Source organism: Bufo bufo, chromosome 2 (genome assembly GCF_905171765.1).
Source record: "Bufo bufo chromosome 2, aBufBuf1.1, whole genome shotgun sequence".
NCBI lineage: Eukaryota > Metazoa > Chordata > Amphibia > Anura > Bufonidae > Bufo > Bufo bufo.
Window position 1 is genome coordinate 12,814,060 of NC_053390.1, and position 12,873 is coordinate 12,826,932.

General features: G+C 43.1%; 1 protein-coding gene across 1 annotated transcript in view; it reads left to right on the plus strand.

Annotated features, from left to right (window-relative positions):
* LOC120992022 (zinc finger protein 850-like) overlaps window positions 1-6,822 on the plus strand; it is a 184,884-nt gene extending 178,062 nt beyond the window's left edge. The window contains exon 7 of the mRNA XM_040420784.1: window positions 5,688-6,822. Coding sequence (XP_040276718.1) covers window positions 5,688-6,615 — 928 coding nt within the window. The 3' untranslated portion in view covers window positions 6,616-6,822. The remainder of the gene's footprint in view (window positions 1-5,687) is intronic.
* The last annotated feature ends 6,051 nt before the right edge of the window (window positions 6,823-12,873 follow it).

Below are 12,873 nucleotides of genomic sequence, written 5' to 3' on the forward strand. Positions count from 1 at the left end.
TGTGTTTTGCGGATCCGATCCATGTATCCGTGGATCCGTAAAAATCATACGGACATCTGAATGCAGCCTGACAGGGGGGTGATCAATGACAGGGGGGGTAATCAATGACAGGGGGGTGATCAGGGAGTCTATATGGGGTGATCACCACAGACATTGATCACGCCCCTGTAAGGCTCCATTCAGACGTCCGTATGCGTTTTGCGGATCCGATCCATCTATCAGTGGATCCGTAAAAATCATGCGGACATCTGAATGGAGCTTTACAGGGGGGTGATCAATGACAGGGGGGTAATCAATGACAGGGGGGTGATGAGGGAGTCTATATGGGGTGATCACCACAGTCATTGATCACGCCCCTGTAAGGCTCCATTCAGACGTCCGTATGCATTTTGCGGATCCGATCCATCTATCAGTGGATCCGTAAAAATCATGCGGACATCTGAATGGAGCTTTACAGGGGGGTGATCAATGACAGGGGGGTGATGAGGGAGTCTTTATGGGGTGATCACCACAGTCATTGATCACGCCCCTTTAAGGCTCCATTCAGACGTCCGTATGTATTTTGCGGATCCGATCCATCTATCAGTGGATCCGTAAAAATCATGCGGACGTCTGAATGGAGCTTTACAGGGGGGTGATCAATGACAGGGGGGTAATCAATGACAGGGGGGTGATCAGGGAGTCTATATGGGGTGATCACCACAGTCATTGATCACGCCCCTGTAAGGCTCCATTCAGACGTCCGTATGCGTTTTGCGGATCCGATCCATCTATCAGTGGATCCGTAAAAATCATGCGGACATCTGAATGGAGCTTTACAGGGGGTGATCAATGACAGGGGGGTAATCAATGACAGGGGGGTGATCAGGGAGTCTATATGGGGTGATCAAGGATGAATAAGGGGTTAATAAGTGACAGGGGGGGGGTGTAGTGTAGTGGTGCTTGGTGCAACATATTACTGAGCTACCTGTGTCCTCTGGTGGTCGATCCAAACAAAAGGGACCACCAGAGGACCAGGTAGCAGGTATATTAGACGCTGTTATCAAAACAGCGTCTAATATACCTGTTAGGGGTTAAAAAAAATCACATCTACAGCCTGCCAGCGAACGGTCGCCGCTGGCAGGCTGGAGATCCACTCGCTTACCTTCCGATCCTGTGAACGCGCGCGCCTGTGTGCGCGCGTTCACAGGAAATCTCGCGTCTCGCTAGAGGACGCACCAGCGCGTCCACCCAGAAGAGCAGGGCCGCAAAGACGCAATCCTGCGTACGGCGGTCCTGAGGAGGTTAATCAGTGTGAGGAAACTTATAGGCCATACATGCTCCTCTGGAATTCTGGGAGGGAAGTCATGTCTCAAGGCTTATTTTAAGAGCTGAACATTGACTTATAGGATAGCTGCCTTACATCTGGTGGCATTAGAGGTGGAGCTTGTTAAGAGCTCATTTGCACCCCTTTCCTCCCAGGATCATCCCTCACATGTCCACAATTACAGATACTCCTCCTTCTTATCTACTCTGTACAGCTTACCCCGCCCCCTTCACTGATCACATGATGGTGACATCATCACAGGTCCTTTACCACCTCCTCTCTCCACTGCCGAGCCCCACCCCCTACATTAATCAAATGACAGTTGTAACATCCCAGAGTTATGTTACCAAACTCTTTTACCCCGCTACAGCATGTTAAGTGTATGTATTTTGTCATCCTGTGTAATCTAACATCAATCCTCAAAAATGTGCATTTTCTATGCCTGTTTCATGTATTTGCTGTAGTTTTCTATGTACACCAGCAGGTTGCAGCAATGTGTGACCAGGAACTTAGTTACAGTTTAGCATATCTAAACTGGAATAGTACATTCCAGTTTAGCTCGCCCTCTATGAGCAGAAGTGGGTTGGACCATGTCCTGTCTCATGGGGAGGAGAAGGAAGTTATAGTTAGTGTGCCAGCTACCCCTGCTAGGGGAAGGCTGTGTTGGTAGGAACTCCCAGTTCTAGGGATCCCAACCCAGAATCATGCCTCGGCTGAGGCCAAAGATCTCCTCTCCCAGTCTGAGCCCTTCTGTCTCAGCTGGTTGACAAACAAGCAGCACCTCCAGTCCTCCAGGAAGAACCATTCCCTGTGAGCAGAACTGTGAGTAACTATCCAGAGACCAGGAGAATCCAAATTCCTCCTCAGCTAGCCAGGCCCATACCAAGCAGAAGACAGATTCCTGCCATATTCTCCAGGCACATAGTATAGATGCAGAAGAGATATTGATCCCTGCCATACATTGCCAAATACCTGCTGGGACCCAAAACTAATGCAGTACCTCATAAGGATTAATGCTGCCGTCAGTAAAGACAAGTTGAACTTTATTACAAGTCTGGATCTCATTCATTACCACCAAATTCCTCAAATTACTAGCAACACTCTCATTTATTGCAAGTGAGCCAGGATCCAGGAGTCCAGCCGTACCAAGATAGGAGACACCGTTGACACTATACCTACTACTATACAGAGACATTACCCCACTCTGGCATTCCTCACCTGGTACATGAGTTGCAACACCTTAAAGGGCCCTGAGACTGTACCCTGCGCACGCTGCAATTGGCGTCACAAACAAAAACTCTTAACTATCATTTACACCTGACCCAGTCAGTGCTTATTATTGCACCAGTGTGCATAACCCCAATCCGGCTTACTGCACAGTGACATCATCACAGGTCCTTTACCACCTCTTTTCCTTTCCAATGCTGAGTCCCGCCCCCTGCACTGGTAACATGACAGTGACGTCACCCACAGGTCCTTCACCTCTCCACTGCTGAGCCCCGCCCCCTGCACTGGTCACATGACGGTGAGGTCACCCCAGGTCCTTCAGCTCTGGCAGTGCAGCAGATACTGGGCAGGTCCTGGTCGGTAGTCAGGGCTCTTGTTCTCTCTGGTATTAGCCATTCCTCCAGCCTGCAGGTAAGATGAGCTGTGAGGAGACAGTGTGGTGGAGAGCTCAGACATGTCACCTCTGGAGATTCTCCTCCATTACACACAAGGAATCCTTCTCCGCTCCTCAGCTTAGTATGATGGGGGAGGAGTAGTGGGGATAGTGGGGGTTGTCATTATTCTCTGGCCCTGACTGTCCTGGTGAGGGGCCCCTGCATCCAGGAGGAGAATGAATGGAGCGGGGGCCCGGCCTGAGCTCAGCTCTCTCCTGTCTCTTCTCTAGGAGTTCTGGACACAGCTGAGCACAGCCCAGAGGTGGGACCTGCATCTATCAGACATTTATCATGTGGAGCCACCAGAAATCTCCATGTGGGGGCCCCTGGGATCCATGGGGTGGAGGCTTTGAGAAGCGGGGCCCCTCCTGGCTCAGAAAGTGCGATTCTGGAGGTGACATCTGGTCTTGTCCCCTGGATGATTTCTTCTCCTCTTCTCATAAAGGCGCCTACAGTACTAGAAGCCTCCAGCTCCTCCAGTTCTCTCCTCTTCTCCTGAATAACCACCAAGGATGGACAGGAAGGAGATCAGCAGAAGAATATTAGACCTCACCTTGGAGATCATCTCCCTGCAGGACCCCTCCCCCCATCACAGAGCCTCCCCCTCACCCCCTGATACATGAGCAGAAGATCCTAGAACTCACCCACAAGATGATGGAGCTGCTGACTGGAGAGGTGACACTGCTGGGAATGCTGGGAAATTCTCCAGTAACAGCACTGGAGGGGTCTGGGTGATGACGGTGTCATTGTGTTTTCAGGTTCCTATAAGGTGTCAGGATATCACTGTCTATTTCTCCATGGAGGAGTGGGAGTATATAGAAGGACACAAGCATCTGTACAAGGAGGCCATGATGGAGGAGCACCAACCTCTTATATCACAAGGTAAGAGCCGTCATGTGCAGTGTATACACGTGTGTGCAGTGACATGTAATGGAGGAGCACCAGCCTCTTATAGCGGATCCTTTTCCATTCAGAATGCATTAGGTCAAAACCGATCCGTTTTGGGCTGCTTGTGAGAGCCCATGATGGAACTCGCATACGGAAAGCCAAAATGCTAATGTGAAATTAGCCTAAGTCGTTGGTGTCTCAATAAAATGAGTGATAAAGTGAAAAAATTTGTATTAAAATTCTTGTCTGGCATCGGCTTTAAATTGCTAAATGTGATCATGTTGTCCATCACTTAAGCGATTATATGCTCATCCCCTTCAGACTGAACGTGTGACTTCTAGCAATAATTGCATGTCCCAGAATGTTCCAGCTGCATTAGAGCGTGTTCACACATGGCACATTTATTGTAGAAATTTCCATATATTGGGTGTTTCTGCAGCAGGTTCATGAATTATTACAAGACACATTCTGGGTAGCGGGACAGTCACAGAAATGTCTGCAGCTGATCTGCTCTGTGTGAACTTGCTCGTAGATAACCAGTGACTGATCTGTGCTGCTCTTATAATCTGTCCAAAAAGGGGGGATTTTAAGGTTCCACATATAGAAACAACAGGCAGGTTCTGCAGGGGCGGGGCTTACGATGCCCAATTGTGACAGAAAATACAACCACTAAGTGGTATAGAGGTAGACAGACTTGTGGAGCTGTGCAGCAGATCTGTCCTCCAGCCCAAGCTCCTGTGATAAATGTAGAGCATCTCTAGATTTACTCTGTACGTTTTAAACAGGATTAGAAAATCTGCCCAGTTGTTTACCCAATGGTTGCAGGGTGTCCAGACCATGAGGCAGCAAAGCAGCTCCAAACCATGATGTCCCCCCACCAACCCCAAATCCTGATGGCCCCCTTTACCAGCTCAAACGATAATGTCCCATCAACCAGCTCCGAATAATGATGCCCATCTTCACCAGCTCCAAACCATGATGTTCCCTCCACCAGCCCCAAATCATGATGGCCCCCTTCACCAGCTCCAAACCATGATGTTCCCTCCACCAGCCCTAAATAATGATGCCCCCCTTCACCAGCTCCAAACCATGATGTCCCCCCTACCAGCTACAAATCAGGATGGCCCCCTTCACCAGCTCCAACCATGATGTCCCCCACCAGCTCCAACCATGATGCTCCTTGTTTTATTCAAATGATGTCTAGTTGCTGTTGAAAGGCAAAATGTGTTGGCAGAGAGTAGGGCTCGTTTCCAGACATGGTCAGGATTTTCAATTTTTTTTGTTTTGTTAAGTCATTATTTACTTTATGTAATAAAAGTCATGACCTGGTGTAAACCAGAATCCTGGACTTTGTCAGGACGTTATAGAAGCTTTGTAAGGCTGGGATCACAAGTGCAGTTTTTTTGGCCAAAGTCAGGAATGGATTCCAAATGAATGAACACTTCTCCTTCCTGCTTGATCAACTTCCAGCCTAATTGGAATTTAATAAGTTTGTCTACTCTGTAGTTTGCAACAAAAAAAAAAAATAACTTTAAAACAAATTTTATTTTTATCTTAACAGAAAATCCCAGTAAGAAATGTGAAAATGTTATGTTACCACTAGATGAAGATATCATGCAGCGCTCTTCAGGAGAAAACCTCATTGTCCTCAATGTACATCCAGGACTTCACAGTATGGATCTGTCATATAATCCTCCTAATTATGAGGAACCTTCTCTGGACCAATCACAGATTATTACCGCAAGTACAAGTCAGAAAAGGATTAAAAGGTTTCATTTTGGTAAAGAATCCACAAACCACTCAGGACTTTCTACACACCAAAGACGTCAGAAAGGAGAGAAAATGTATTCATGTTCAGAATGTGGGAAATGTTTCACACGGAAATCACATCTTGTTATACATGAGAGAAGTCACACAGGAGAGAAGCTATATTCCTGTTCAGAATGTGGGAAATGTTTTACACAGAAATCAAATCTTGTTACACATCAGAGATGTCACACAGGAGAGAAATCATATACATGTTCAGAATGTGGGAAATGTTTTAGACACAAATCACATCTTGTTAAACATGAGATAATTCACACTGGGGAAAAGCCGTATTCATGTTCAGAATGTGGGAAATGTTTCACACGCAAATCAAATCTTGTTACACATGAGAGAAGTCACACAGGAGAGAAATCATATACATGTTCAGAATGTGGGAAATGTTTTACAGATAAATCAAATCTTGTTAAACATGAGAGAATTCACACTGGGGAAAAGCCGTATTCATATTCAGAATGTGGTAAATGTTTTACAGAAAAATATAATCTTGTTAAACATGAGAGAATTCACACTGGGGAAAAGCCGTATTCATGTTCAGAATGTGGGAAATGTTTTACAGAGAAACCACATCTTTTTAGACATGAGAGAAGACACACAGGAGTGAAACCATATTCATGTTCAGAATGTGGGAAATGTTTTACAGATAAATCAGATCTTGTTAAACATGAGAGATATCACACAGGAGAGAAGCCATATTCATGTTCAGAATGTAGGAAATGTTTTACACAGAAATCAAATCTTGTTAAACACCAGAGATTTCATACAGGAGAGAAACCGTATTCATGTTCAGAATGTGGGAAATGTTTTACAGATAAATCAGATCTTGTTAAACATGAGAGATGTCACACAGGAGAGAAGCCATATTCGTGTTTAGAATGTGGGAAACTTTTTTCAGATAAATCAAGTCTTCTAAAACATAAGAAGAATCACACATGAGAGAAGCGTCATTCAGAATGAGAAAAATGTTTTTGTTTCTAAATCCATAATTAGGGGTCATTAGTGAAGTCACACAAGAGAGAAGCCATATGGCCACAATATAATGAAACAATATATCACTGGGTCATAGACATTGTTTTCATTTCAGGTTGTATATTTGGATATAAAAGCTTAATTGATGTCACATAACAGCTTCTATAAAACATCTGATAAATCCTATTTAGGAAGACATATATTCTGTTTATGACATATATTTTAATCCTTACAGTTAACCCTTTCAGCCCCGGAGGGTTTTTCGCATTTAAATTTTTTACTCCCTGCCTTTCCAGGACTTTTTTATTTTTATGTTAACATAGCCGTATGAGAGCTTTTTTTTGTGGGACAAGTTGCATTTTCTAACTCCACCATTTAATATTGCAAACAGTGTAGGGGGAGATGTAAAAAAAATCCATGTGGGGTGAAATTGTAAAAATAACGCAGTTACGCAACAGTTTTATGTTTTGTTTTTACGGTGTTCCCTATACGGTAAAACTGACCTTTTTATTTCATTCTCCAGGTCAGTACAATTACGGCTATACCACATGTGTATCGTTTTTTTTTGCATTTTAATACAAAAAAAAAAATCTTTGAAAAAAATGTTTTTTTCTTCTTTTCATCTCCATCACCATATTGTGACCTCTATAACTTTATGTGTACGGAGCTGTGTGAGGGCTCATTTTTTGAGGGATGATCTGTAGTTTTCATTCATACCATTCTGGGTTACTTTTTTTGCTCCCTTTTTTTTTATTTATTTTATTTCATTTTACTTTATTTAATTTTTTGTGGGATGTGAAGAGACCAAAAAACGGCTAATCAACCATTTTGCCTTTTTTTTTTCTTTTGCCATTTGCCATATCTGAAAAATATTTAATAGTTTAAAAGTATGGGCGCTTTCAGACACTGCAATACCCATGTGTGTATTTTCTTTTATAGTTTCCATTTTTTTATTTACATTTTGGGAAAGGGAGTGATTTGTCAGATTTTTTTATTATTTTTTCAAAACTTTTTTTTGTAACTTTTTTTTACTGTATATTATAGTTCTCATAGGGAACTATAAAAAGCATTTATCAGATTGCTTCTCTCATACACCAACATTGGAGTTTATGAGAGTTACAATGTATTCCTATAGAGCCCTGCCACAGGCAGGGGCTTCATAGGAGCTAACATGCGGCAGCTTCAGTTCATTACGTAGGACTGAGGCTGCCGCACAATGCATCCGGCTCCCCTGATCCTCATGTTTGACCACAGCATCTGAAGGGTTAAAAGTCGGATCATAGTTATCGCCAGTCACTGACATTAGCTGCTGGTGTCTGCTGTATGAAACAGCAGGCACCTGGCAGCTATGGCGCATGCGAGAGCTTATTGTTCCTTCTGGAAATTAAGTAATAAATTCTCAACCTTCCTGATCTCTTTACTCCAGGCAAAATAGATCTCAGGACATCTGGAAAGATCTAGGGAATGGAGATGATATTCAACATTACAGTAAAGCTCATAACAGACACTGGAAGGAGGAGACCTGATTATAATTACCAAAGAACAATCCTTTGGAGTAAGAAGGAATCTGAAGTATCGATCCACTGATGACAAGACTGTTCTTATGGCAGATGTCATGGACAGATGGGAATAACCTCTTTAGGTTAGGTATTTATGTGGGGCCTCCTCAAGAGGTTCAAAGGGAGATGATCTGAAAACTTTTAGGACTAAGGTCAAGTCCTATTTTGACACAGATTCTGAGTATGGAAGTCTACACCTTAGCAAACCTTTCAGGAATCTTTTTATCAAGGACTATTGTGAGAAGGATAAACTTGCAGAATAGGCAAAATGTTGACTTTTTAGGTTGATATTCTAAGGTCTTTTCCAAAATTGTCTTGCAGGAAGCCTAAGAGGCTGATAATCTGTGGTTTAGAACTATCCACCCCTTAATAGAATTCAAGTTGAATAGATTCACTTGATCCTTGTGTAAGCCCTTTAAGTGGAGACCTGGCTACGACAAGGTCTTCTAGACTATGTCTTAGAGACCATTAGGTTGATATTGTGGCTGTATGGTTAAGACTCCATAGGTTCTGGCAGAGTCGAGTGCTCTAGACACACACAATTTGCACTAGTGGGAGTCTTCAGATAAACCCTTGACTCATTTGAATGAGTTGGGATCAAAATGAACTTTTTATGAATTGCAAACTACAGTGTGGCAAAGGTCTTCATGATTTAATCAAAGAGGCTTCAAGATAGTTAAAGAGGCTGTCAAACTGAACCTCTTCAGGTCTTGGCAGAGTTCAGTGTCCTAGACACACACAAACTGCAGTGGGAGAAGTCTTTAAGTTATAATCTTGACTCAACTGAATGAGTTAGGAAAAATTATCTTTTGGTAGATTGAGGCTCAAAGTGTGGTAGGATCTTCATGACATCAGAGAGGCCTCTAGATAGAAATCGAGGCTAGCAACCTTCAGGCTGTCAGGCTCAATCTTTACAAATATTGGCAGAGTTGAGTGCCCTCATATCAAGGGTCTACACTGGGAGAAGTCTCAGTAACACCCTTGACTCTCCAGTATGTTGGGAACCATGACCTCTCTGGCCCGAACAGTATGATGGCTGTACTGTCGTCTGGTCTAGCCTGATTTTCATCAATACCCTAATTATCATGAAAACTGGAGGAAAAATGTAGGCCAGCCTGAACCTCCAAGGAATGCACAAGGTATCTGCTGGGATAGTCCGCCTAATAAAGGGAAAGGAATGTTTCCATCTTGGCACTGAACCTGATTCCACTGAGCAATTTGTTTTAAGATCTCTGGATTCAGAGACCATTCTCCTGTAAAGGCTAGACCTTGACTGTCGGTCAGCAACAATGTTGAAGGAGCCTCAAACAAGTACAGCAGACAGATGGGTCAGGTTTATGTCCATGTCCATTTAGTAGCGTATATAAGTAGAAAAAGAAAAATATAATCGCTGTTCAGCGGTGCAGTTACAGTCAGGTCCATAAATATTGGAACATCGACACAATTCTAACATTTTTGGCTCTATACACCACCACAATGGATTTGAAATGAAACAAACATGATGTACTTTAACTGCAGTCTGTCAGCTTTAATTTGAAAGTATTTACATCCAAATCAGGTAAACGGCGTAGGAATTACAACAGTTTGCATATGTACCTCCAGTTTGTTAAGGGACCAAAAGTAATGGGACAATTGGCTTCTCAGTTGTTCCATGGCCAGGTGTGTGTTATTCCCTCATTATTCCATTACAATGAGCAGATAAAAGGTCCAGAATTAATTTCAAGTGTGCTATTTGCATTTGTAATCTGTTGCTGTCAACTCTCAAGATGAGATCCAAAGAGCTGTCACTATCAGTGAAGCAAGCCATCATTAGGCTGAAAAAACAAAACAAACCCATCAGAGAGACAGCAAAAACATTAGCATGGCCAAAACAACTGTTTGGTACATTCTTATAAAGAAGGAACGCATCGGTGAGCTCAGCAACACCAAAAGACCTGGAAGACCACAGAAAACAACTGTGGTGGATGACCGAAGAATTCTTTCCCTGGTGAAGAAAACACCCTTCACAACAGTTGGCCAGATCAAGAACGCTCTCCAGGAGGTAGGTGTATGTGTGTCAAAGTCAACAATCAAGAGAAGACTTCACCAGAGTGAATACAGAGGGTTCACCACAAAATGTAAACCATTGGTGAGCCTCAAAAACAGGAAGGCCAGATTAGAGTTTGCCAAACGACATCTAAAAAAGCCTTCACAGTTCTGGAACAACATCCTATGGACAGATGAGACCAAAATCAACTTGTACCAGAGTGATGGGAAGAGAAGAGTATGGAGAAGGAAAGGAACTGCTCAAGATCCTAAGCATACCACCTCATCAGTGAAGCATGGTGGTGGTAGTGTCATGGCGTGGGCATATATGGCTGCCAATGGAACTGGTTCTCTTGTATTTATTGATGATGTGACTGCTGACAAAAGCAGCAGGATAAATTCTGAAGTGTTTCGGGCAATATTATCTGCTCATATTCAGCCAAATGCTTCAGAACTCATTGGACGGCGCTTCACAGTGCAGATGGACAATGACCCAAAGCATACTGCAAAAGCAACCAAAGAGTTTTTAAGGGAAAGAAGTGGAATGTTATGCAATGGCCAAGTCAATCACCGGACCTGAATCCGATTGAGCGTGCATTTCACTTGCTGAAGACAAAATGAAGGGAAAATGCCCCAAAAACAAGCAGGAACTGAAGACAGTTGCAGTAGAGGCCTGGCAGAGGATTGCCAGGGATGAAACCCAGCGTCTGGTGATGTCTTTGTGTTCCAGGCTTCAGGCTGTAATTGACTGCAAAGGATTTGTAACCAAGTATTAAAAAGTGAAAGTTTGATTTATGATAATTTTTTTGTCCCATTACTTTTGGTTCCTTAACAAGTGGGAGGCACATATGCAAACTGTTGTAATTCCTACACCGTTCACCTGATTTGGATGTAAATACCCTCAAATTAAAGCTGACAGTCTGCAGTTAAAGCATATCTTGTTCGTTTAATTTAAAATCCATTGTAGTAGTGAATAGAGCCAAAAATATTAGAATTGTGTCGATGTCCCAATATTTATATATATATAAGTGGAAAAATATATATATATTCGCCTTTCACCCTGCGATTTTGCAAGTTCTTCCTCTTAGAAATAATGGAAGGGTTTGAAATTCACATTGTAGGTGCATTCCCACTCTGAGAGACAGAATAAAAAAAATAATCAGGAAATCACATTGTATGATTTTTAAAGAATTTATTTCTCTTGCACAGCTGAACATAAGTATTTGAACACCTGAGAAACAGCAAGAATTCTGGCTCTCAAAGACCTGTTACTATGCCTTTAAAAAGTCCACATCTACTCCAATCATTAATCTAACTTAGTAGCACCTGTCTGAGCTCTTTAAAGACACCTGTCCACCCCACAGTCAGTCAGTCGCCAACTACTACCATGGGCAAGACCAAAGAGCTGTCAAAAGACACCAGAGACAAAATTGTGGACCCCCACAATGCTGGAAAAGGCTACGGGGCAATAGCAAAGCATCTTGGTGAAAATAGATCAACTGTTGGAGCAATTGTTAGAAAATGGAAGAGGCTAAAGACGACTGTCAGTCTCCCTCGGACTGGGGCTCCATGCAAGATCTTACCACACCCCAGAACTACAAGGGAGGAGCTTGTCAATGACATGAAGAGAGCTGAGACCATAGTTTCAAAGGTCACTGTCGGTAGAACACTACGCCATCATGGTTTCAAATCATGCATTGCACGGAAGGTTCCCCTGCTCAAGTCATCACATGTCCATGACCATCTGGATGATCCAGAGGAGGCATGGGAGAAAGTCATGTGGCCAGATGAGACTAAAGTAGAACTTTTTGGTCTAAATTTCATTCGTTGTGTTTGGAGGAAAAAGAAGGATGAGTTGCATCCCAAGAACACCATCCCTACTGTGGAGCATGGGGTTGGTAACATCATGCTTTGGGGGTGCTTTTCTGCGAAGGGTACAGGACGACTGCACTGTATTAAGGAGAGGATGAATGGGGCCATTTATTGTGAGACTTTGAGAAAGAACCTCCTTCCCTCGGTCAGAGAATTAAAGATGGGCCGTGGCTGGGTCTTCCAACATGACAACGACCCGAGTGTCCTAGCCAGTCTCCAGACCCAAATCCAATAGTACATCTTTAGAGGGAACTGAAACTCCTTGTTGCTCAGCGACAGCCCCGAAACCTGACAGATCTAGAGGAGATCTGTTTGGAGGAGTGGGCCAAAATCCCTGTTGCAGTGTGTGCAAATCTGGTCTAGAACTACAGGAAACGTTTGACCTCTGTAATTGCAAACAAAGGCTTCTGTACCAAATATTAACACTGATTTTCTCAGGTGTTCAAATACATATGTTCAGCAGTGCAAGACAAATAAATTCTTTAAAAATCATACAATGCTATTTCCAGAATTTTTTTTTTATTCTGTCTCTCAGAATGTGAATTTCAGACCCCTCCATGATGTCTGGGAGAACTTGCAAAATCGCAGGGTGTTCAAATACTTCTGTTCCTCACTGTATTTGTTGAAAAGTCTTTAGTGGCATATACAAGTCAAAAAATTAAAATATATTCGTCATTCAGCGCTCCATTTATATGTTGAAAAGCCCTTAGTGGCATATATAAGTGGAGAAAGAAAATATATTCGCCGTTCAGCGCTGCAGTTATATGTT